The sequence below is a fragment of the Lactuca sativa genome, chromosome 2 (assembly GCF_002870075.4).
Source record: "Lactuca sativa cultivar Salinas chromosome 2, Lsat_Salinas_v11, whole genome shotgun sequence".
Classification (NCBI taxonomy): domain Eukaryota; kingdom Viridiplantae; phylum Streptophyta; class Magnoliopsida; order Asterales; family Asteraceae; genus Lactuca; species Lactuca sativa.
Window position 1 is genome coordinate 163,398,631 of NC_056624.2, and position 26,724 is coordinate 163,425,354.

At 39.8% G+C, this 26,724-nt stretch overlaps 4 protein-coding genes across 4 annotated transcripts; 2 read left to right on the forward strand and 2 right to left on the reverse strand.

Annotated features, from left to right (window-relative positions):
* Positions 1-11,899: 11,899 nt before the first annotated feature.
* Positions 11,900-12,748, forward strand: LOC111911055 (wall-associated receptor kinase-like 8). Its single transcript, XM_023906836.1, has one exon. It carries the CDS (start codon positions 11,900-11,902, stop codon positions 12,746-12,748), a length of 849 nt encoding a protein of 282 aa, XP_023762604.1.
* Positions 12,749-13,683: 935 nt separating this feature from the next.
* LOC111911058 (uncharacterized) lies at positions 13,684-15,375 on the forward strand. Its single transcript, XM_023906839.2, has 4 exons — positions 13,684-14,314; positions 14,432-14,607; positions 14,685-15,154; positions 15,234-15,375. The coding sequence occupies exons 1-4, from the start codon at positions 13,684-13,686 to the stop codon at positions 15,373-15,375; spliced, it is 1,419 nt and encodes a 472-aa protein (XP_023762607.2).
* Positions 15,376-17,124: 1,749 nt separating this feature from the next.
* On the reverse strand, positions 17,125-18,438 carry LOC111911059 (uncharacterized). The gene is made up of 4 exons (XM_052768971.1): positions 17,963-18,438; positions 17,692-17,883; positions 17,439-17,581; positions 17,125-17,354 (listed from the first exon to the last, which is right to left on the reverse strand). Exons 1-4 carry the CDS (start codon positions 18,436-18,438, stop codon positions 17,125-17,127), a joined length of 1,041 nt encoding a protein of 346 aa, XP_052624931.1.
* Positions 18,439-18,587: 149 nt separating this feature from the next.
* LOC128132415 (uncharacterized) lies at positions 18,588-19,433 on the reverse strand. Its single transcript, XM_052768972.1, has one exon. It carries the CDS (start codon positions 19,431-19,433, stop codon positions 18,588-18,590), a length of 846 nt encoding a protein of 281 aa, XP_052624932.1.
* Between the last annotated feature and the right edge of the window lie 7,291 nt (positions 19,434-26,724).

Consider the following 26,724-nt stretch of genomic DNA (forward strand, 5'->3'; position numbering starts at 1 on the left):
ATATTGAGAAATCTATGACTAGATTAGAAACTTCTATGCAAAAGGATGTTCAAAGAATGTACTTTGAGTGAGAGACATCACGTCTATGGAATTGTCTTGTAACAATCTCCGATAGAGGACTTTGTAATATCATTGGCAATAGTCTTTGTGACTTTGGTGCAGTGACATTATGAAAGGATAGTTGCATAGAATGTTAGAATCTAGCATATTCTATAAGTAGCAAGAATTTGATATTCTTTAACTTATGAAAAGGATTTGGAGTTGTGAAATGAGAATGATTGGAAATGTGTTCAATTTGATCTATTTCACAAAGTAAGAACCATAGGTAAACATTGTGTGCATGCTAGGAGCATGGGGCAAGTGTTGAAATTCAAGTAAGAAGTTGATTACCCGAAACGACAAATAATGAGTAATAGATATGGTGATAAATAAAAGGTGGTTTATTTATACTCAAAGGTTTGAGGCCATATGGGATTAGTATTATTCTTTTGTTTCACTTTGCATGTTTTGACCTCCTGAATAATTTAATTGGTTAAGAACAGTCAAATTATTCAAACGGGCCACAGTCGTTCATATGTTGGAAGTAGGTATGAATGAAGAATGTCGTGAATTGGTGTGTGGATTGTCTAAAAGGGTATTAGACATAAGCAAATGTTTGCTGCAACGTTCATGAGTGCTTATGAATATGATTTGAGCATTGGATTAAACCCACGCTCACTTGGATCACTCCATGAATTGTATCACGAGTGATTGGTGAGACGATAACATCTCATATTCTTGAAACCGAGATGTGTGAGTTGTATCTTGCAAATCGGTTGCACATTGATAATATGTAAATGCACCAGTAACTTGGTGTTATAAAACATATTGTTGTGTGTGATTCGGTGAGTGAGTGCAAGCAAGCATTGTATCAAAGTTTATCCGTTCCTTTTATCCAAGGTAGGATAAAAGCGATATCTTTGGGCCCCTCGATGATTTAGTGATGAAAAATGTAAATGCTCGGCCGGGCTAGGGCTAATTTGATTTGTTCAATTAGTCAGTCGTCATAAATCGGGAATCGAGATATAGTACAAAGAGAATTATTAGAAATCATGTCTCATATGATATCTAGAATGGAGGAATATATGATCCCTTATCTAAGGACACGCGTATCTGATAGGATCAGAGTTGACAGCGGCTTTGGAAAGCTACGATTGCAAATCAGGATCTGAAGTCATACGCATAATAGTTATTAGACTTATCCAAGTGGGAGACTGTTGGATTAGTGTCTAAGTCCATAACTATTTTGGTATGTACTTGACCCGATGGTTCATGGTCCTTTTGGGTTGCCTTCACCAAAGCAACTTGATAGGATGAATTATGGAGAGAAAGGATTAAATATGATTTGTTAATATATTATGAGATAATATATTAAAGGAGAAATCATATTGTTTAATTAATATTAGTCAATAATTAATTGGTAATTAGTTTTGTGACTAAAAGATATTAATTAAACTTAAGGGACTGAAATTGTAATTATAAGATAATTGCAATTTGGGCCATGGATTACCTTATATCATAAGGTGGACGAATTCTATGGGGGAAGCCCATATGAAATCATCCAAGGCCTTATGGAAAGGGCTCCATGGGTTGCTTAGGGCTTAAGCATCCAAATTAGGGTTTCCTTGTTAGATAACCTTAATTGCCTCACTATATATAGATCCCGTAAGGACCAAAAACGTGGACAAGGATCTTGCTAGGGTTTTCACACGATTTTGGCAGCCTCCATCCTCTCTCCTCTTCATCCTCTTGCTTATGGTGTTTGTGAACCATTAGAGGACAGACACTTGTGACTCTAAGCCTTCCAAAGTCAATACAAGGAGATTTGGGATTGTTATTACTACATAACAATCAAGGTAACATCTTAAACCTAATTATATGTTAATATCGATTTCCATATGCTAGAATTAGGGTTTATAGTCTTGGATAACTTGCATGTATAATAGAGAAACCTAGATCCAAGCATTAGGGTTTGTATGAGCACATAGGATGTTCTTAGGACCAAAACCCATCAGATATCCCCAGAATACCAACCACATATACCATACACGCATAACATGCCATAACATATCCAATCACAGAACAGCCATGCACTTCGGGTCTACTGTGTGACTGGTCCGCCGCACCGGCCAACAGTCCACCTGGTCCACCCTTTGAGTCTAGCCATAAACCTCGAGTCTGCAGTGTGATTGGTCCGCCCTCACCGGGCCTTCAATCCACATGGTCCACTCTCAGAATCTATCCACATACAACGAGTCTGCAGTGTGATTGGTCCGCCCGCACGGGGCCTTCAATCCACCTGGTCCACTCTCTGAGTCTATAGTATGACTGGTCCGCCCGTACCGGGCCTTCAGTCGGCCTGGTCCACTCTCCGAGTCTCGGCACGTCTGGTCCGCCCTCTTGGGGCCTACAGCCTATACGGACCGCTCGCTGGGCCTTCGGGACAACCGGTCCGCCCTGGGTATCTTGGCCTACAGCACAAAGCAGGACCCGTCTCAACCCAACTCCAATCCAAACAACCAGGTGCACATAAACATACAAACATATAACAATTCACAGTCAACAAGCCGATCAAACAGATCACATAACATATCATCATCCTAACCAGGACACCAACCTAACTGGTCACTAGCATAGCATCACCCTACATCTCAGGATACTGATCTCAACCACGTCTCTAACATATACCATCCTAGCTACCAGGATGCAACATATCAAAGCAATAACATACAACAATTACCCAGATCTCAATCCGATAAAGGGCCGGCCTTGGTGCCTTAGACCCTGTTGATATAGTGAGGATAACTCACCTCGATACTGCCGACTGAACAAATAACCCAAGCTGCTCCGATCACTGATACGATCTCTACCACTGGACAACTACCAAGGCACTGAACTCAAAACAATATCCATAAATTACCAAAATTCCCCTGGAACCACTGGTCAACCCTTGGTCAAAGTCAACCCCTGACTGACTCTACTCGCCGAGTCAACCCGATGACTCGCCGAGTCCCCATGCTCAGAATTTCCCCAATCCGCGACTCAACTCGCCGAGTCACCCCGAGACTCGCCGAGTCCAACAACTATGAGTCCACTCACACACAACTCACCGAGTCATCCCCTTGACTCATCGATTCAGGGCTTAACCAGAAAAGATTGGGACTCTTCGACAAGAGTCGCCGAGTCCAAGAACAGACACGTCGAGTCTAAGGATATCTTCAACCTACTCGCCGAGTTTTTCTTCCAACTCGTCGAGTTCCAGGCCATCTTCATCCAACTCGCCGAGTTGTTCTTCCAAATCGTCGAGTTCCAGCCTATCTTCAAGCAACTCGCCGAGTCCACCCATGTGACTCGCTGAGTACCACCGGGTTTGAATCCATACAGAGGCTTTCCAAGCCATGCAGATGGTCCAAACCATAGATCTACCCTTCCTAAGGCCATCCATCACGTAAAGTGGTAAACTTTACGTGAATCCAAGGATATCTAGGCCTTTTCACTCTAGGGTTTGGGTTTGGGACAAGATAGCTCCATCAATCACTCACAAACAGGGACTTTCATGCATTCCAACCCTTCTCCATTCCAGATCTGAGGTAGCAACCTCAGATCTAACCTCCAAACTCCAATACCTCAAAAGATATGATCTCTAACACCCCCAAAATGATGAATCTAGATAATAACAGCTCAAACAATGAAATAATACCTCAAAAGGAAGCTCCAAGAGAAGATTAACCCGAATCCTTGCAAAGCCCTTTGATCCAAGTCTCTTCTCCTTCAAGATTTCTTTAACAACCACTTCTCCAAGCTCCAATTCACTCAACAATGGGGTTTCCTCACGAAATTAGGGCTTCTGGAACTCAAGGGATGATAAGGAGGCTGAGGAGGAAACATAATGTTCTTTATATAGGGCTCAACCTCCGGATTTAGGGTTTTCTCCACTCAGCGCCTACTCGCCGAGTCCAATCCACTGACTCGCCGAGTCGGCCACTTGACACGCGACCAAGTCGTGACTCTACTTGCCGAGTCCACACATGGACTCGCCGAGTCGCTCTTTCCCATATTACTCTTTTAGCCCTTCAACTTTACTCTTGCTATTCCGGGATGTTACAATTCTCCCCCACTTTCATTAGGCTTCGTCGTCGAAGCCTGCAACAACTCAACTCTTAGAAATACTCCTGCCATGCACCACCTGGCATTAACCCAACCAAGTTCCTCAAAACACAACCATAGAACTAGAAACTCGTTTTCTCCTTCCTTACGGTGTCCTGAACACCATCTCGAGCTGGCCACCGGCTTTACCCTCTGATAACTCCACTTATCAACTGAGTACTACTCATGATGCAGCACTGCTCCAATTCACAACCATCACTCGACCCATATGAGCTACAAAATAACTATGCACCACCGGATTCCCGATCCGAGTCCAACTCTAATCATTCTGCTGACAGAAAGACACATTCTTCAGAGCAACTCCCATGAGTTCTCCTCTTGCAATCACATACACATGTTGAACTAGCTCTAGCACCCTCAGGTTGGGAAAACCCGATACACTGATGACATCTTCAAACATCCCCCAGGATGAACCACTACTACATACATAATTCCCTGATCAGAATCACACTGAGAGCCCAAGACTCCTTCCCTGCATCCCTTCCGAGCCTCTTGGCTCTACACCCGCGGAATTCCTTCCACGACCACAGCAGACATCCCAAACCGGATGTGCTTCCATTCAACTGTCGCAAACACGCTGCTCAATAAGCATACTCAGATCACTCTAATCATAACTCTGCTCTGCCGCTTTCACTTCCGTGAACTTGCACTCCCTCTCGGAGTTACACTCCTCTCTCTTTCCTTACCAAGGAAAACCACTTGGCTACCTTGACACTACCACAAGTGCCACGACGCTCGCCCAATGCTACACCACTCCTTCATAGCGTATCTGCTATCCATCCAACACACATGCTCTGACTCTGCTCACGAGGACTCTCGAGTCCATGCACCATCTCCACCAATCAAGATCAATACCCGGGGCCAGACCTTCTAAAGCTAACACATCGCAACATACTCCATCCATTTCCTCGAACCGCTCTATCAATACCTGCAGAGTCTTCAGCATGACTGGACCGCCTTCACAGGCCTTCAACCAATCTGGACCACTCTCAGAACCTTCAGCCAATCTGGACCGCCCTCCAGTGCCTTCAGTCTGGCTGGATCGTTCTCCGAGCCTTCGGCCTGACTGGTATGCCTACCGGCCTTCAGTCTATCCGGACCGCTCAACTAATATCCATCATTCCGAGCTATCTCTCTAAGAAAACCTCCCATGCATACTGTTCTAGCCCTCTAAGGGTTCCGAACTCTATCTCCATCACACATAATCGATCCCAGCCTGGTCCCTAGGCCCTCCATAATCAAATGCCCTAGGTCTGTATCCCGCCCCGCATGCCCGACACTTACTCATACCAGCCTACACTTTGGACTGACAGAACACTGCTGAATCTCAAACAGCTAAGCAACCTCACATGCTCATCGATCATCCGGAGAATTTTCCAATTCTCCCGCACTTAGGGTACTGACTAACAACCACCAGTTGCCATCACCGACCTCCCAGAACAACTCTGCACAAAACCAACACTTACACGCGGACTGATTCCCACAAGCATAAACAACCTTAACAAGATCCCATATCAACACTGATTAACCCGCTCGAAAGAAACTCACTCTGCATCTAACCACTCCTCAGAAAGCCGATGCTACCCAGCCTTCAAACCAATGCCATGTTTCCACTAATAACCCTCATGAATGATAACCAATGAAATTCCCAATACAATAACCCATAACCAAACCACAACCCTCAAAAACAACGAATACCGCATCGAAAACCACACAAAGATACCAGCACATAAACAATACACCACAGTAATCACAAGATAACAAGACATCAAGAAAGAAACATACCCACAGCTGCATCCGGCACTGCTCTGACCTCCTCTGCGGAAAGCTGAAAAGCACGACCATGAGCCCTTGGGGGCTCCGCTCCACCCTAACCTCCACCCGTGATCCTCAAATTGGCCGGTGCTAGTGCCTGCACCGGTTCTGCAGCAAGCTGTGGACAGTTGACCCTCAAATGTCCAACCCTATGACAATGATAACAAATCCTCAAATCCCGAACCGGCGCTGACTGCCGACAATCCCTCGCATAGTGCCCCTCCTTTCCGCACTTGCGGCATGCACCACCGGACCTACAAACTCTGGTGTGACCCCTCCCACACTTCCCACAAGTGTGGTGGCGGCTCAGATCTCCCACTCTAGCATCAACGGTCTTGGACCGTTTCGGCGCCGGCTGCGACTGCACCGGAGCCTGCCTCAGCTTACGCAACTGCAACTCAATCTCTAACTCACGCCGCCTGGCGGCCTCCTGCAACTCCAACAAGGTCTCGCACCTTTGCGTAGACACAAATTGTCTGATGTCCCTCTTGAGCATGCTCAGATATCGAGACATCTGAGCCTGCTCCGAAGCGAACTCTGGGCAGAACATCGCCCTCTCAGTGAACATCCTGGTGATCTCAGTCACCGACTCCGAATCCTGCTTCAGCTCAAGGAACTCCTGAGCCAATCTCTCCCTCTCCACTTGCAGAACATAGCGAGTGCTGAACATCTCTCTGAACTGATCCCATGAAACCGCAGCCCTCTACGCATCCGAATATGACCCCGTGGTCAATCTCCACCAATCCTTCGCCCCGAGCCTCAATAGGTTCAGAGCACACCTCACCCTCTGATCAGCAGGGCATGAACACGTGAAGAAACACCCCTCCACGTCCGATAACCATCTCATAGCAACAATCGGGTCTTGAACTCCATCAAAGGTGGGAGGCTTCGTATTATCAAAGTCCCGATACTGAAAGCCCCGACCAGCTCCTCCCCCTGCCGCTGCTACAGCCGTTGTAGCCGCCGCGGCAGCCGTCTCTGTGAGAGCTGCATAGCGCTCATCAAAATACTCAACCATGGCAGTCTTAATTGACCCAAACAGCTCCGACAACTCAGCCTGGAACAACGCAGCAATCTCATCACGCAGGATCTCACGAATCCTCGCATCCAACTCGTACGTGCTCATCTGACCAATAACCTCGGGCGGTACTGACCCGCCCGGAACTCCCTCTTCTGCTCCCGATCCTTACCGGATCCACTCCCAACATGCCTCGGAATCTCCATACTGAAAATCACCACAAAAACTCAGATACTTCCCACCATCCCGGGAACCAACTCTCTCAACCCAACCCTAGGGGTCATGGTTTCCCTGATACGCGTATGGGTCCTGTGCTTTCAGTAATACGGGCCCATACTACCTTCCACACCTACCCATATTTGTATGAAGCACTACCACAACACCCTAGTGAAAACATGCATAATAACTCTCAACCCTCACCACTAGAGGAACACTAAAAATCTCCCACAAGGAAACCCTAGGCTACAGGCATCACAAATCACGCAACATTATCATGAAATCCTGAAGATCCCTAGCCTAACACTAGCATGCTGTTCTATCAAAGCTCAAAAACAAATATCATGTATGGAATTTTGGGGTTACTTACTGGCTCCGGCTGATCGTACCTCCGCGTCCTCCTTTACTCATTTTGAAAACCATTTTAAATTCTCTTTTGAAAACTCTCCTCGATTTGAGACTGGAGTCATACGAGTGTTCCTCCAATTCACTCAAACCAAGGCTCTGATACCAACTTGTAACGACCAAAAATTTCAACCAATTTAAAATTTTCGAAAGCAACCCGATTCCATTAAAGTTATTACAAAAAGGTTTTCAATACAATTTATTTTAAGTATTCCCAGAATCTCATCACAACATAAATACGAGGAGCGGTACGATCACGCCTTCGCCTTGCCACGGTCTCCTGAAGAACCAGAAAAACATAAAACCGCAACTGTAAGCCCGAAAGCTTAGTGAGATATCCCCAAAATACCAACCACATATACCATACACGCATAACATGCCATAACATATCCGATCACAGAACAGCCATGCACTTCGGGTCTACTGTGTGACTGGTTCGCCGCACCGGCCAACAGTCCACCTGGTCCACCCTTTGAGTCTAGCCATAAACCTCGAGTCTGCAGTGTGATTGGTCCGCCCTCACCGGGCCTTCAATCCACATGGTCCACTCTCAGAATCTATCCACATACAACGAGTATTCAGTGTGATTGGTCCGCCCGCATCGGGCCTTCAATCCACCTGGTCCACTCTCTGAGTCTACAGTATGACTGGTCCGCCCGCACCGGGCCTTCAGTCGGCCTGGTCCACTCTCCGAGCCTCGGCACGTCTGGTCCGCCCTCTTGGGGCCTACAACCTATCCGGACCGCTCACTGGGCCTTCGGGACAACCGGTCCGCCCTGGGTATCTTGGCCTATAGCACAAAGCAGGACCCGTCTCAACCCAACTCCAGTCCAAACAACCATGTGCACATAAACATACAAACATATAACAATTCACAGTCAACAAGCCGCTCAAACAGATCACATAACATATCATCATCCTAACCAGGATACCGACCTAACCGGTCACTAGCATAGCATCACCCTACATCTCAGGGATACTAATCTCAACCACGTCTCTAACATATACCATCCTAGCTACCAGGATGCAACATATCAAAGCAATAACATACAACAATTACCCGGATCTCAATCCGATAACGGGCCGACCTTGGTGCCTTAGACCCTGTTGATATAGTGAGGATAACTCACCTCGATACTGCCGACTGAACAGATAACCCAAGCTGCTCCGATCACTGATACGATCTCTACCACTGGACAACTACCAAGGCACTGAACTCAAAACAATATCCATCAATTACCAAAATGCCCCTGGAACCACTGGTCAACCCTTGGTCAAAGTCAACCCCTGACTGACTCTACTCGCCGAGTCCCCATGCTCAGAATTTCCCCAATCCGCGATTCAACTCGCCGAGTCACCCCAAGACTCGCCGAGTCCGACAACTCTGTGTCCACTCACACAGAACTCACCGAGTCATCCCCTTGACTCACCGATTCACGGCTCAACCAGAAAAGATTGGGACTCTTCGACAAGACTCGCCGAGTCCAAGAACAGACTCGTTGAGTCTAAGGCTATCTTCAACCTACTCGCCGAGTTGTTCTTCCAACTCATCGAGTTGCAGGCCATCTTCATCCAACTCGCTGAGTTGTTCTTCCAACTCGTCGAGTTCCAGCCTATCTTCAAGCAACTCACCGAGTCCACCCATGTGACTCGCCGAGTACCACCGGGTTTGAATCCATACAGAGGCTTTCCAAGCCATGCAGATGGTCCAAACCATAGATCTACCCTTCCTAAGGCCATCCATCACGTAAAGTGGCAAACTTTACGTGAATCCAAGGAGATCTAGGCCTTTTCACTCTAGGGTTTGGGTTTGGGACAAGATAGCTCCATCAATCACTCACAAACAGGGACTTTCATGCATTCCAACCCTTCTCCATTCCAGATCTGAGGTAGCAACCTCAGATCTAACCTCCAAACTCCAATACCTCAAAAGATATGATCTCTAACACCCCCAAAATGATGAATCTAGATAATAACAGCTCAAACAATGAAATAATACCTCAAAAGGAAGCTCCAACAGAAGATTAACCCGAATCCTTGCAAAACCCTTTGATCCAAGTCTCTTCTCCTTCAAGATTTCTTCAACAACCACTTCTCCAAGATCCAATTCACTCAACAATGGGGTTTCCTCACAAAATTAGGGCTTCTGGAACTCAAGCAATGATAAGGAGGCTGGGGAGGAAACATAATGTTCTTTATATAGGGCTTAACATCCGGATTTAGGGTTTTCTCCACTCAGCGCCTACTCGCCGAGTCCAATCCATTGACTCGCCGAGTCGGCCACTTGACACGCGACCAAGTCGCGACTCTACTCGCCAAGTCCACACATGGACTCGCCGAGTCGCTCTTTCCCATATTACTCTTTTAGCCCTTCAACTTTACTCTTGCTATTCTGGGATGTTACAGCTACGATTGCGAATCGGATTGTACTTGTGCATATAGTTACTAGACTTATCCAAGTGGGAGACTGTTGGAATAGTGTCTAAGGCTTCAACTATATTAGGCAAGTATTTGACCCGATTATGCATGGTCCTTTTGGGTTGCCTTCATCATAGCAACTTGACAGGATGATTTATTATGAGAGAATAAATATTATTGATATATTATGAGAATAATATAATGAATAATAATATTGTTATTTGATTAATATAAGTCATAAATTAATTAGAATTAATTTGGTGACTTAAAGAGATTAATTAAATAAGAGGTTATAAACTGTCAATTGTTTGATAGTTACACTTTGGGCTGTAAATCCTTAAGGGATAAGGGTTAGACGGATTCTAGGGCTTGGGATAGCTCAAAATCGTCCAAGGCTTATCTAAGGTAAGGATTTGGATTGCTTTAAGGAAAGATTATCCAGCTAGGGTTTAAAGGTGAAACCCTAGGAGTCTACAAGTATAACTATATCCCTTGAGCAAGGGAAATCGACATCTCTTCAAAGGAAAGGAACCCCGAGCCGATTTCTTCCCAACCTCTCTCTCAAATCATCCTCTTTTCTAGTTGGTGTTTGTAAGCCATTAGAGGAGTGACAATTGTGACTCTAGAGCTCCAAGACAACAAGATCAAACAAGAGATTCAAAGGTAAACTTCTAGATCTGATTTTGTATTGTTCTTATACCTAATTAGTTATTAGAAGTCTTGGATTCAAAACATGTTTAATTAGAAAGCCTAAATCCAAGCATTAGGGTTTTGCATGCGCACATAGGAAAGTTCTTATGGCTAAAACCCATCAGAAATCATTCTTTTGTAAAAGTAATGTTTGTTCCAGAAAAATCCAATATTTTCCTTGTGAAATGATTTGTAGTCTTAAGACCCAAAGACCAAAATATACAAGTATTTTCCATACTTATAGTAGTATATGTAGTTTTAAATCGACATAAAACCGTTTTCAATAAAAGAATTCTCGTAAACTATATATATATATATATATATATATATATATATATATATATATATATATATATATATATATATATATATATATATATAACCCTTTGTTTTTCTTCCATATCTCCATATTTTCTTTCTTCATACTTATATAGCTTTGATTGTGTGTTATTTAAGAGACGACTTGAGGGCCTAATTTACAACATGAAATGTGGAAAAAAAAAACTAATTCAAAATAAGCACAAAATGACATTTAATAATTGAATGAGACAAGTGACAAAAATAACCTCATTTATTAGAAAGGATGAGAGACATCACTTCATGGGGAAATGCTATCTTACATGGTTTTGTTTTGGTCTTACATGTTTTGCATCCCTACAAATTTGTGTCTTTATACCAACAATTGTATGCGCATAAGCATTAATTTTTCAAAGATATATATCAAAGATTATATATCATCTATCAATAGGGTTGCTATTTACTGGATCTCCATATATATATATGGGTATTGTCAAATTATTGGTTGCAAAGAAGATTGCTTTCTATCGTTGGTAACTGGCTTATTTCTTCTGATTCGCCAATGTTGAATATGAAGATGAAAGAATGGTCACAACCATTGAATAAATCATGTGACCAAAATGATTATTAGATATTTCACTAATGGTAGAAATAATTCCAATTAATGGTCGGTCAATTGTGCAAGCATACGGCATGTTTTGATTTTTCATGTGGTGTCTTTGACTTATAAGCATCTAGTGTATTTCGTAGTAGGTTCCTTGAATGCTCATACGCATCATTATATACAAGAAACCTTCTTATGTTTTATAGGAAAAGTCGTTGCTCTTAACAAAAATGAGGTTAGTTGATCAAGCTTACCTGTTACTCATCTTCCTTACACTCACATCAACATCAACATTAGCTCAGACATACGCTAAGTCTGGATGCCAATATATGTGCGGTGACGTGAGGATTCCCTACCCTTTTGGAATCGGAGCTAATTGTTCTCTCAGTGAATGGTACACTATTGATTGCACTTCCTCCACGCCATATCTATCTGCTCTAAACAACCTGGAGGTATTGGACATAAACGTTTCAAACCAAACTGTAACTGTTAATGTCTCAATGATCTCTGATTGCCAGAATCCAATCCATAACAGCACTCAAATCTCAAACCTCGACCTTGGTAGGACTCCATTTATGTTTTCCAGAGTACATAACAAATTCGTTGCGGTGGGGTGTGGTAACGCTTTCATCTTGGACGATGGGATTGCTGTCTCTCGTTGTTCGACCACTTGTGGGAATTACACTGTTAGTGAAAGAGAAAAGTTCCTTGGCGTCGGTTGTTGCCAAACAGCCATTCCTGATTATCTTAACTCCTATAGGATCGATATCACTGGTTTGGAAAGGCAGGGAGGAGATGGAGGTTGTGGGTCTGCTTTCTTCGTAGATGAGAATTCATACGCTAAAGGAAGGTTTACAGGGAACAACTCTTATGTTTCGATGTCACTACTGTGGACTTTATCAGGACTAGACATCGTACAAAATTGTTGTTATTATGCTGAGAAAGTTACACTCAAAGTTGATCTTGGTAATGGTACTTCATTCGAGTCGTGGAAATGCAGAGTGGCTTGGCCAGTGGAAGGAAACCCTTATTTATCTTATGGGTGTGTTGATATGTATAGTTTTTGGTACATTTATTAGTTTATTACTTTTTCTTCATGTTTGATCGCATTTTTTTATGGGAAAATGACGTATAGGCCCTATAATGTTTCTAGGGTTGACCCATTTAGCCAGTTAACTTATTTTGTGGCTTAATAAGGGATCGAATTAGTCTTTGTCGGGTCGATAAAGTCCTTATTTCAATTTTGAAGGGGTTAGCCGGTCATTTTAAGTCCACCTCCTTCTACTAACACCACATCAGATGCTGACTGTGACTTTCGTCTAATGCCATGTCATTAATTAGTTGCCTCCTTCGTAATGTCGGTATATGCTTTATAAAAGAGCCCTTTTACATCCACTGTTCAACACTTCATCGGTAAACCCTTTTTTGTGAGCTGCTTCTGAATCCTCAAGCATGAAACCCATATTCTTACAAGTAGATGTCCACTTCCAAGGAATGTTCGCCAGAAACCCCATACGCTACACCGGTGGAATTACTCAGAGGTTTTCGGACTTCGATTTCGCAGGAATGGACAAGGATGGGTGTGTTGCCTTCATCGAAAGGTTCACTGAGGAAAAGTGCAAGAAACTCTATTACTGTCAACCTGATATTGATTTTCCAAAAGGTTTGACTCTAATTTGCAATGACCCCGATTATTATGGCTTCATTGAAATTGCATATGAATGTGGTGTTATACGCCCTATGTATGTAGACCATTTTGGGGATAGTAACATACAGGAATAGTTGGATGAACACAAAGACGAGTTTGTTGGTAACATTGAGGAAGAAGTACTTGATGGTGCAGGACTGGTTAAAGAAGTTGCACCAGGGTATTGGGATGTGGGTGACAGTGACACGAACGATGAGGTAGAGAATGGCGATGAGGATGACGACGAGGATGAGGATGTCGATGGCGATGAGGATGACCATCCAAAGCCTCATTTTTTTTATAAAGGGTAATGAGATTCAGGTAGAGATGGGTGAGAAAGCAGGTGCAGGTGAGTTTTTCGAAGAAGACATGGGTGACAATGAAGATGTTTATCCCGAATTGCCAAACATTTTCAATGATAAGCTCAATTGGAAGGAGCAGGAACCTATTTTAGGTATGAGGTTTGAGAGTCCTAAGCAATTGAAACACATGCTTTGTAACTATGTTGTCGCGAATGGTTATCAATTATGTTTTGTTAAGAATGATACTAGACGATTACTTGTCAAATGTTGTGATGGCAAATGTTCTTTTAGGCTTTGGGGTTCTTGGATGAGTGAAGATAAGTCTTTCCAGATAAAATCTCTTATCAGTGAGCATAATTGTGCAAAGAATTTCAAATTCGGATCAATTGTGACTTACAAATGGATAGGGACCCACTTTAAGCACCAATTTTATAACAATCAAAAGATGAGCATCCGAATGCTTAGAGAGGAGGTAAAAAAAGATTTTGGGATTCACGTGAGTATGAGTCAGTGTAGGAGAGCCAAGAAGTATGCATTGAGTCTAGTTGAAGGGACAATAGCTGAGAATTATGCAAGATTATGGTCATATGGTGAGGAGATTAGAAGATCAAATCCTGGATCCACAGTTAAAATTTGTGTTGATTCAATGCCTGATGGTAAGAATTATTTCAACAAAATATACATATGTTTTGCTTCAGTAAACGAGGGATGGAGGGGAGGATGTAGGAGGATCATTAACCTGGATGGTTGTTTTCTGAAAACTTTTTGTCAAGGGGAGTTGCTTTGTGCTGTGGGTAGAGATGCTAACAATGGAATATTCCCAATTGCTTGGGCAGTTGTTTCTGTGGAAAACAAAGAGAATTGGAAATGGTTCTTAGAAAGTCTTTCAAAAGATTTGCAATGTTGGAATGATGGTAACAGTTTGGTTCTAATTTCGGATCAACACAAGGTATGGTTCAAAACTATTGCATGTTTTAAATTTAGTTATTGCTATTTGAATTTCAAACATTAATGTGACTTATGTAGGGTTTGATTGAGGCAGTAAAGGAAGTATTTCCAGCAGCTGAACATAGGCAGTGTGCTAGACATGTCTATGCGAATTTTAGAAAGACATTTAGTGGATCCAAGTTTGAAAATCTATTTTGGAAAGCGAGCAAGGCAACAACTGAAGCACAATTTAATGTAGTTATGAAAGAGATTGGAAAATTAAATCCGCAAGCAGTTGTGCATCTTATGGCTAGAGATCCAAAGACTTGGTCTTTGGCTTTTTTCAGAGTTCATAATTCTTGTGAGTCAGTAGAGAATGGTTTTTCAGAGAGTTTTAATAGTGTGATTTTGGATGCCCGGAAGAAACCAATAATAAGCATGTTAGAGGACATTCGTATATATGTGATGCAAAGGATGGTGACTATGAAACTAACCGGACAAGGATGGAATGCTTATTCTGTTTGTCCAAATATCATAATACGGTTGAATATGCTCCAAACTGAGCAAAGGTTTGTACATTTATCCAATTACATTAGTACTTTACTCTTCACATCTCATGATATTTGCGGTTTTCATCTATATATGTAGGCATTGGCATGTCATTTCTTGTGGGGGGATGAAGTTTGAGGCAAGGAAGATGGACGAGGCGTTTAATGTGGAATACTATGTCGTTTTGGTCACGCTATGCCGACGACATGTCGTCTGGAAAAGGTGGGGCCGATCCGCGTAAAAAATCTTTTTTTATTTTATTTACTTTTTTAAGGGAAAATGACGTATAGGCCCTATAATGTTTCTAGGGTTGACCCATTTAGCCACTTATTTTATTTTGTTGCTTAATAAGGGATCGAATTATTTGTTACCTAACAATATAGTCCCTTTTACCTATTGTAGCTGGTTAATGTTGCCACATAAACCTAGCCTAACACGTAAGCGATGACATGGCAAGAAATTAAATCGTCCAAAAACCGCAACGACGTCGTATTGAAGGCGAATCGTAAGGAGCAAGGATCGACAGTTCTAGCGCCTCCATATAAAATGAAGACTTCCTTGACCTAAAAGGGCACATCTGCAAACTTCATTACCCCAATCTCGTCTCTAAGTTTACTCCAAAATGGCTTCGAGCGGACGTGCAGAACACAGCTGGTCTCCAAATTACGCTCGTCACATGGATGAGAATCATTTGAATGGTGTAACCAACGAAGACATAGCCATCAGTCTACTGCAAACCCAGACGGAACTGTCTCTTATACGGGAGGACTTCCAAGACCAGTTGCGTGAGCTCCGTCTTGCAGTTAATCGACACTTAGATGCCATGAACCTTGAGGTCGATGACGTTCGCGCTGGTCAGATGGATATCTCACATATGGTTGCTGATCTTAAAAATCATTTCGTTTCTCTGCAAGGAGCATATGTGAAGATGGTCTTCAAGGACAACAAACATAAGAAGCTGATGTCTTGTGTTGGGATTTTTGGTGTTGTTTGTGCATCTGTGGTAACGTATTTGGTGTTTAAGTAAAAAAATGTTGTGTAGGTTGAAGCATTTCACTCCTAGGTTTGTGTTTTGGTGTGTTGCCTATGTTGTTTACTGTCAATATTAGTAGTAGATTTTGTGTGGGTTGCTGGTATTAGTTTGTGATGTTGGTCTGTAGATTTGGTGGTGGTGTTGTTGGGCTGCTGATTGTCATTGTTTTTTGATGAAGTTTTTTGTCGATGATCTCTGTAATGGGTTATTGAATAGCAGAAAGCGATGTAAACAAACCCATGGGTGAATTGTGTTTTAATATGTTATTATTAAAAAAATTGTCTTTCACCTATATCTGTATGTGTGCATGAAAGAAAGAAACATTTGGGTATTATATATGTTTCATCGACTGGGACGGCACCACAAGACAAAGCAAAATGAATTTACATTCTTTATGCGCATAGACAGGGACCACAAATGGTGCAGTTTGGGAAAAGGGACAAAAAAAAACCTTTGCACACGATTGAACCATATCTGCTTGTCTGCAAACCTTTTTTGGAAAAAAAAGGGAATAAAGTTTTCTAAAGATAGCCTTTTCATGTTGAATGGATTAAGTCACAAGTCCCCTGTTTTTTACAATGACTTAATTACCCCTGCATGAAAAATGGTCAATTTACTTTGTAATGACTTAATTACCCCTGCATCCAAAATGGCCAATTTACTTTGTAATGACTTAATTACCCCCACATCCAAAAATGATTTTAATTTCTAATGACTAAAATGCCCTCACATCCAAAATGTTAAATTTAATTTATAATGACTAAAATGCCCCCACAACCAAAATGGTCAATTTAAATAGTAATAACTCAAATACCCCCACATCATAAATGGTCAGTTTACTTTGTTTTGGCTAAAATGCCCATAATACCCCTTAAAATTCCTATTACACCATAAAAGAACATACAAAGATCATTTGTTTACTGCAACACACATTCACTACAAATAACAAACAACTACTTAATCCAATTCCATGGTCGTTGCAACACTGCTACCTTCACCTCCCATATTTTTTGCAAGCTTCAGTTTAATGATTCGTTCTGACTTCTTTCGCATTTTAGGTGGTTTAACATGCTTAACTCGAGCATTGACATTCACCCCTTCATCCCGTCCATTGACTCCCACCATTCGCTCTTCATCTCTAGGCCTATCCAAAGCATCAGTAGCATCTACGATTACCTCATCCTCCCCTACTCATGTGGTAATGTTTACAGACTCCTGCGTAGGTATCATTTTTTGTTTCTTTGTTCCATTTTGTTTGGATGTTCCTACACCTTTACTACAAGTAGCCTTGTTGTGTCCTTTCTCCTTGCATATGCTGCAAGAAACTTTCTTCCCTGCCTTGCTGACGGTATGTTTTCCCATCCGTTCAGAAGCATCTCTTCTTCTCTTTATGGTTGGCCTTCTTGGCATACGCCTTTCAATGGAGGCAAAGGGGGTATCAAGTCAGTAGAAGGCCACATATTTTGTCCATTCATCCCATGGATTGGCTGTTTGTAAGTATTATGGTATAATGCAGCCAAGTACATTGAATCTACATATGGACCGTCAGGTTTCAAATTTAAGTAGGCTAAGGTGGCAACTGAGTGTACGCAGCCATATCCATTAAGTTGCCATAGCCTGCAGCTGCATTCCTTTTTTTCAACATCCACAGTAAACGCCTTGTCCATCTTCCTTGCCTCAAACTTCATCCCCCCACAAGAAATGACATGCCAATGCCTACATAGATAGATGAAAACCGCAAATATCATGAGATGTGAAGAGTAAAGTAGTAATGTAATTGGATAAATGTACAAACCTTCGCTCAGTTTGGAGCATATTCAACCGTATTCTGATATTTGGACAAACAGAATAAGCATTCCATCCTTGTCCGGTTAGTTTCATAGTCACCATCCTTTGCATCACATATATACGAATGTCCTCTAACATGCTTATTATTGGTTTCTTCCGGGCATCCAAAATCACGCTATTAAAACTCTCTGAAAAACCATTCTCTACTGACTCACAAGAATTATGAACTCTGAAAAAAGCCAAAGACCAAGTCTTTGGATCTCTAGCCATAAGATGCACAACTACTTGCGGATTTAATTTTCCAATCTCTTTCATAACTACATTAAATTGTGCTTCAGTTGTTGCCTTGCTCGCTTTCCAAAATAGATCTTCAAACTTGGATCCACTAAATGTCTTTCTAAAATTCGCATAGATATGTCTAGCACACTGCCTATGTTCAGCTGCTGAAAATACTTCCTTTACTGCCTCAATCAAACCCAACATAAGTCACATTAATGTTTGAAATTCGAATAGCAATAACTAAATTTAAAACATGCAATAGTTTTGAACCATACCTTGTGTTGATCCAAAATTAGAACCAAACCGTTACCATCATTCCAACATTGCAAATCTTCTGAAAGACTTTCTAAGAATCATTTCCAATTCTCTTTGTTTTCCACAGAAACAACTGCCCAAGCAATTGGGAATATTCCATTGTTAGCATCTCTAGCCATAGCATAAACCAACTCCCCTTGACAAAAAGTTTTCAGAAAACAACCATCCAGGTTAATGATCCTCCTACATCCTCCCCTCCATCCCTCTTTTACTGAAGCAAAACATATGTATATTTTGCTGAAATAATTCTTACCATCAGGCATTGAATCAACACAAATTTTAACTGTGGATCCAGGATTTGATCTTCTAATCTCCTCGCCATATGACCATAATCTTGCATAATTCTCAGCTATTGTCCCTTCAACTAGACTCAATGCATACTTCTTGGCTCTCCTACACTGACTCATACTCACGTTAATCCCAAAATCTGTTTTTACCTCCTCTCTAAGCATTCGGACGCTCATCTTTTGATTGTTGTAAAATTGGTGCTTAAAGTGGGTCCCTATCCATTTGTAAGTCACAATTGATCCGAATTTGAAATTCTTTGCACAATTATGCTCACTGATAAGAGATTTTATCTGGAAAGACTTATCTTCACTCATCCAAGAACCCCAAAGCCTAAAAGTACATTTGCCACCACAGCATTTGAGAAGTAATCGTCTAGTATCATTCTTAACAAAACATAATTGATAACCATTCGCGACAGCATAGTTACAAAGCACGTGTTTCAATTGCTTAGGACTCTCAAACCTCATACCTAAAACAGGTTCCTGCTCCTTCCAATTGAGCTTATCATTGAAAATATTTGGCAATTCGGGATAAACATCTTCATTGTCACCCATGTCTTCTTCAAAAAAGTCACTTGCACCTACTTTCTCACCCATCTCTTCCTGAATCTCATTACCCTTTATAAAAAAAATGAGGCTTTTGATGGTCATCCTCATCACCATCGACATCATCATCCTCGTCGTCATCATCATCTCCATTCTCTACCTCATCATTCGTGTCACTATCACCCACATCCCGATACCCTGGTGCAACTTCCTTAACCAGTTCTGCACCATCAAGTACTTCTTCCTCAATGTTACCAACAAACTCGTCTTTGTGTTCATCCAACCATTCCTGTATGTTACTATCCCCAAAATGGTCTACATACATAGGGAGTATAACACCACATTTATATGTAATTTCAATGAAGTCGTAATAATCGGGGTCATTGCAAATTAGAGTCAAACCTTTTGGAAAATCAATATCAGGTTGGCAGTAATAGAGCTTCTCACACTTTTCCCCAGAGAACCTTTCGATGAAGGCAACACACCCATCCTTGTCCATTCCTGTGAAATCAATGTCCGAAAACCTCCGAGTAATTCCACCGGTGTAGCGTATGGGGTTTCTGGCAAACATTCCTTGGAAGTGGACATCTACTTGTAAGAATACGGGTTTCATGCTTGAGGATTCAGAAGCAGCTCACAAAAAAGGGTTTACCGATGAAGTGTTGAACAGTAGATGTAAAAGGGCTCTTTTATAAAGCATATACCGACATTACGAAGGAGGTGACTAATTAATGACATGGCATTAGACGAAAGTCACAGTCAGCATCCGATGTGGTGTTAGTGGAAGGAGGTGGACTTAAAATGACCGGCTAACCCCTTCAAAATTGAAAAAAGGACTTAATCGACCAGACAAAGACTAATTCGATCCCTTAATAAGCCACAAAATAAGTTAACTGGCTAAATGGGTCAACCCTAGAAACATTATAGGGCTTATACGTCATTTTCCCATTTTTTAATGACGTGAAGTGGAACGATGTCGTTTTCGTTTACCTATAGAGACGACATGTCGTCTCTATAGGGTTTCCCTATAACAAGACACGCTTTCAGTCTTCATTTTGCAGTCGGCGATCGCAGGCAGTTTCCGACATTCCACTTCATCGGCGAGCTAAAAGGTAAGGGTCTTGGTCCTTGATTTCTTCTTAATTAGTAATAACTTGAGTTTTTACTTCTTTGGGGGATTTGATTCTGGTTTTGCAGCCCTAAAACACTACCGTCGGCTGGCAAGAACGGTGACCACCGCCATAGAAAATGATTTCCGGTGATATACCTATCTTCACCATCGATTTTAAGGTTGGTTTTTTAATTTTTTTTCCTGCTTAAAGTAGTTGCATGAATATAGTTCCTTTTTTTTTTCTTTTTCCTTGGATACACCATGATATATCTACTTTCTTAGATTTTTTTGGTTGATTGCTTATATATATATATATATATATATATATATATATATATATATATATATATATATATATATATATAGAGAGAGAGAGAGAGAGAGAGAGAGAGATAGAGGTAGGTTCAAATGTTTCTCACATCTATTGTGTGCTAGAATGCACCAATAAGAATTGACTAAACATTAAATGTATATTAAATGATATCCATATTTATAATTACTTTTTATTGAAACTAATTTAATTCGTCATTAATGTCAATAATAATATTCTTTCAGAATTAATTCATATATAAAATAATAATAGTATATTCTAGGAGAATGAGAGTATATTCTACGAGAATACACCCTCATTCTTCATATTCCATACAACTTTATTGTTTTTAAGTGAGTGAGTCATGAAATAATATTATTGCTGACATAAAAACCTAGATACGAATTCATTATAAAAGAATGTTATTGCTGACATTAATGACGAATTTAATTAATTTCCATAAATAGAAAATTATAATTACGAATATCATTTAATATACATACAATTATGGAAGCCATTTAATATCTATCATTATTTAATTAAATAATAATATAATTTTACTAAATTCCTATTGATGCATTCTAGTATAGAATAAATATGAAAAACACTTTAACCTAGCCCTATATATATATATATATATATATATATATATATATATATATATATATATATATATATATATATATATATATATATATGCATTTTGAGGAATGAAACTGTGTTTTAGCATGAAAATGAAAATGAAGTTATATAGGCATTATTTGTTTATGCTCATTGTGGTATGAGTGTATGAAATTGAATTAAAATTGGAATTGTATGTTTGAAATTGGCTTAACGGCACAGCTAGGGGTGTTCGTTTGGATGGATCGGTTCGATCCGATCCAATTAAGTAAATCCAAATGGATTTCGGTTTTCAAAATATGGATCCAAATAATCCAAACTAAATTCAAATCCGATTCGATCCGATCCAATTAAAATTCGGTTGGATCGGTTTTTATAATTCGGCTTTTAAAAACCATAACATTTTAAAATGACATAGATTTATAATATGATATAATTTTACAGAAGAAGCAAAAACAAATTATTTACTTGTGATTTAAAATTTATAAACAACCACTAAGAAAACATATTATAGTTTATTATTTAATAGATAAAAAACTTTTGACATTAGGTAAAACCTTTTGAACTTATTAAAAAAAATTATAAAATTAATAAATAATTATAGATATATTGAAAATAAAAATATAACAAATTGTTATTCGGTTTTTTTGGACTATTTGGTTCTTATTTTATAAACCAAAACCAATCCGAAATCCAAAATAATAATTCAGTTTTGTTGAAAACCAATCCAAAAATCCGAATATCTGAACCAAATAGTCCAATCCAAATTGTCCAATTGGACAATTCGGTTTTATCCAAATAGAGAACAGCCCTAAGCACAGCTTATTGTCCGTTTGCCATCTCACTCATCGTACGATGACAATTGAACATTTTAAAAGTAAAAAAAAAATGGATGAAAATTGGAATTGTATGTTTGATTTTGAAACTGGATGAAAATTGGAATTATATGTTTGATTGTATGAAATTTGATAAAAATTGGAATTGTATGTTTGAATTTGATTTTGTATGATGTTTGATTTTGTATTTAGATGTATACATTTGTATTTTATGTCTAAAATGAAATGAAAATTGGAATTACATGTATTGTGTACATGTATGATTATGTGATATTTAGGTTTAATAGTTTGAGTGTATATAACAAAGTGCATTTTGAGGTATGAAAGTGCTTAATATGGTTTGAAAGTGCTTAATTTTGTTAGTGGTCAACTTTTCCAAACGACAAGTCGTTTGTATAGGGTCACACTTGTCCCGACCACAAGTCGTCGGTATGGGGTCCGAATAAAACTTTTTGTTATCTCCTCGAAAATCAATCCCGATGATCCTTTGCAGACGACATGACGTCTGGACTGGCTAAGCTATACCGACGACTACTGTCCCGATGACATTTTCAACTTTTACCGACGGATCTATACCGACGACTTTTTACAGAGACCTATACGGATCTATACCGACGACCACATATCGTCGGTATAAGCTTTACCGACAACAAGGCGTCTGGACAGAGTCCATAATTGTCGTCTGCATAGGGCTCAATCCTTATAGTGTAACCATGTTGATCGTTGGGTTTGGAGTTTGGATGACACTAGAGATTTTTCGGTGAATTCGGTGAGAATGGTTATAGATGCCTTTATCTATCCCAACTCTAACCTGAGTGTAGCTCTCTTCTTCCTATGAAAGTAAATATTTTATCCACCCCAACTCTAACTTGAGTGTAGCTTTCTTCTTCCGATGAAAGTAAATATTTTAAACTGTGGTATCTTGGTATTCCTACTGGACACAATTTGGATAGGAGAGGACTAGATATTCCCTCTACTCTATGTCCGATGTGCAACCAAGAAACTACTGCTCAGTTCTTTGGATCTTGTGTCATTGCCCAACATTTAGCTTCCCGAGTTGCCTTTTGGTGGGGAGTTCGCGATAATCTTGCCTCCTTAAATCAACTTTCTAGTGGGTTCCAAGGTTCTGCTATTGCAATCAAAGTATTAATTTGATGCGGTAATCGGGTGTTACTTATGGTCCATTTGGTGGTTTAGGAATCAACTCTTATTTGATACTCATAAATTTAAACTTAGCAACCTTCTAGACTCCAATATATACCAATCTTTCTCTTGGATTTCTTCTAAGACGTTATAACATCCTTATCTGATTGGGTGAAATGCCCTAACATTCATTTTCTCTAGTTTTCTTACTAGAGTTTTTTTAATGCTATCGTTAAAAAAAACCCTACCGTTTAAACCGTAGAATACATTTTTTCGTCTAATATTATAAAAGTATTAATGCCTAAATAGTGATTATTGTATTTGAGTTTTAATGACCACAAATAATGGTCGTTAAAAACTATGTGACAACATAAAATTGATCAGCCCAATAGTTTGACAACATAAGTAATAGGTTCCAGGACTATTGAACATGGATTTGCAAAATGTAAGTCTACCGACAATAGATAAGGTTTCGGTTAGAGAATAATGTAAACTTGTCGTCAATTCATGGATAAGTGTCCCTAATATCAAACACATGCATAGGGATTATCCATTGAAGTATTCACGCTACCGCTTCGTTAATCGCTAAAACATTTATATAATTGTATTTCAATAATTCATCATTTGTTAAATGTGTTTTAGTGATGGATGGTCGTTTTCACTAAACCTGTGAGTAATTTTCGCTTTCTAGCTAGTAGAGTTTATTGTCTTTGTCTTATGAACAAGACAATGATGTATTGGCAATGGGAGAAGGGTAGGGTTTAGAAGTATGGAGTTTGCATGGCCTATGGATGGGGGGTGGGTAGTTATTAGTCATACGATAATTGCTTAATTAGGTATATATCCCTCGGTTAGTTTGATGCATGGTGTGTATGTTTCATAAAAGGCTATTGTATGTTTATAGGACCGAGAAATAAACATTGATGATGGCTCTATGCTGGATATGCCAAGAAATAAAGATGGTGGCGGGGTGTGTTTCGCTAGCTTCATGCTACGAATAATGGGACGGTGGGTTGTTTTAACGAGATAGTAATGATATACTGTGACTGCCCATAACGAAATTAAATAGGTTTTTTTTTTCTTCCATGTAGCTAGTTAGACTTGTACGCATTTTTTCTCCATGTTTGGATTAATTGTGATGTTTTGAAATTTGAATTAAGAGCATTCAATTTCATGCCCATGAGATCTAGTGATCGATTTCAGTTCAATCTTACAATGTCATAGATAAAATCTCAATTTTGAAAACCATGGTTAATTTACTAACTCGTTTATACCTTAATCTAGAATCTGAACAACAAATCAAACATATACAACAAAAATAAATGTTTTTCAAAATTTTGCCATTTTCAAAGGCAAGTGTTACCACAAAGCTTCTCGCAATTTGGTGATTTTAGGGCATCTCCAAAAAACTCCTAAACTCTATTTCTTTCCTCATTCTTTTCTAACCCTACTCCACTTTCACCTCTATTTGTGGAGATATGAATAGTATTCCCTTATATATAGGAAAATACTATTCATATCTCCAAAAATGAAGGTGAAATTTGGTTACCAATTTTAATCCCTCTTATTTTAATTTTATAAATTTTTAGTTTATTTTATCTATTAATTATAATTTAAATGCAATATTTAATATTTATAATATCATGTTATATAATAATTTATATTAATTAATCAAAAATATATAGTTTAAATAGTAGAGGAGTGTGATTAACAATATTTATAAATTATAAAAATGAAATATTCTAAAAATAAACTTTTTAGGGTAAAAAATGAAATAGAAAATGAATGATGGTTGGAGATAAACATTGTTTATTTTATTTTTTACTTCAAAGGAAAAAAAAATTTACTTCAAAGGAAAAAATAAATATGGATTGTAGATGGTCTTAGGGATAGCATCAAAGGCAAGTACTCTTTGTAACCACGCAATGAAGCATGGTAAAATGTTTATTTGCATAAATGTTTAAATGATAACAAAAATAATTTCAACTGTTAGTATGTTTATCAATATTAAAGTTTTTAACAATCACAATATATTTTTGTGGTTCTAAAAAATAATAAAAATAAATTTAATATAGCTGCTAAGAGTAATTATGTACAATTTCTGATTTAATTTTCATGTTTCATCATTGACTCGTGAGCTAATTGTACGTATTTTCTAGTACGTCGCTTCCTTTAAATCATGCCCACCATTAGAAAAGTAAAATGACGTATATGTGTGCGTTACACAAAATAAATTTTTATACTTAAAATTAGGCCAATACACATTAAAATAGTTAGCTTTTTGTTATTGACTATGAAATAATAGCTCTTTGCACTGATTTTTTTGACATAAAATTGTAATTATTTTGAACCAAATGATAATATCTATTAAAATCATATAATCTAACGGCCGTTAATCGTGATTGTTGTAAATAAAACCATATAAGAATAAAATAATAGAGACCACACACGTTGAAAATAGTTAGCTTATTGATATTGACTATTAAAATAATAATTTTTTACACTGTTTTTTTTTATATAAAATTGTTGTCCTCCCGCACGCGTGATTAGGCGTGGGCCCTCGCTCTCGCGGCCTCGCACTCAGACCCCAACGTTTGTTGGTCAGCTCCATGACGGTGCTCGATTCTGTAGGATCCGGCCTCCCACTAGCCACCTGCTCCCTCACCGCTTGCTTGCCACCTTCCACACCGGCGACCTCACATGCCACCTTCATCCGCCTAACTTTGAACGATAACTTAGTGCTCTCAACCACTTTGTCCACCACCCGGATAAAACCCATTTGGAGTAGCCACATCACATCCTACTCCACAGTATTCCTCCTCAACTCTTCCACTTCCAGCTGTCTAGGTTGTTCCATCGCTTGGTCCTCCAACACCTTCTCCACCACCAAGACTTCAACCCGCCGAGAAAGACGCTCCACCGACCCATCCAAGTTTGTCACCTGCTCCTCCACGGATGCCTTCTCACCAGCAAAGAGGTCATAACACTCCTCAAAAATATGCGTCTCTGCTTCAAGGACCGCCAACTTAGTCTTCAACTCATCCCGCTCAGCCTTGACAAAGTTCAACTCTACCATCCCAGAATTGACATGGCGAAGATGCTCAACAGTAGCTACTAAGCAAGCGGCGACCTGCGCCGCCACATACTGAAGGTTGTTGGCCATGTGAAAATTGGAGAGGAGATCTAGAGTTTCATTGGTGGCCGGAGGGAAAGCATGTCGACCCCATCTAGTACACAATAGGATGTTGCGTAAGCAGAGACTCTCAAGTGAGCCTCCACTTCGGGATGTATACTCCATGGGCTGCCAAAGGCGAAGAAGAG

Excerpts from the sequence above, each read along its gene's own strand:
- LOC111911055 (XM_023906836.1), top strand. The coding sequence starts at position 11,900 with ATGAGGTTAGTTGATCAAGCTTACCTGTTACTCATCTTCCTTACACTC.
- LOC111911058 (XM_023906839.2), top strand. The coding sequence starts at position 13,684 with ATGGGTGAGAAAGCAGGTGCAGGTGAGTTTTTCGAAGAAGACATGGGT. Across the intron at positions 14,315-14,431 it reads TGTTGATTCAATGCCTGATG|GGGAGTTGCTTTGTGCTGTG; the intron begins GTAAGAATTATT and ends CTTTTTGTCAAG. Across the intron at positions 14,608-14,684 it reads TAATTTCGGATCAACACAAG|GGTTTGATTGAGGCAGTAAA; the intron begins GTATGGTTCAAA and ends TGACTTATGTAG.
- LOC111911059 (XM_052768971.1), bottom strand. The coding sequence starts at position 18,438 with ATGTTGGGTTTGATTGAGGCAGTAAAGGAAGTATTTTCAGCAGCTGAA. Across the intron at positions 17,582-17,691 it reads GGTCCATATGTAGATTCAAT|GCGTATGCCAAGAAGGCCAA; the intron begins GTACTTGGCTGC and ends CTCCATTGAAAG. Across the intron at positions 17,355-17,438 it reads CAAGGCTACTTGTAGTAAAG|GGGAGGATGAGGTAATCGTA; the intron begins GTGTAGGAACAT and ends CCACATGAGTAG.
- LOC128132415 (XM_052768972.1), bottom strand. The coding sequence starts at position 19,433 with ATGGGTGAGAAAGTAGGTGCAAGTGACTTTTTTGAAGAAGACATGGGT.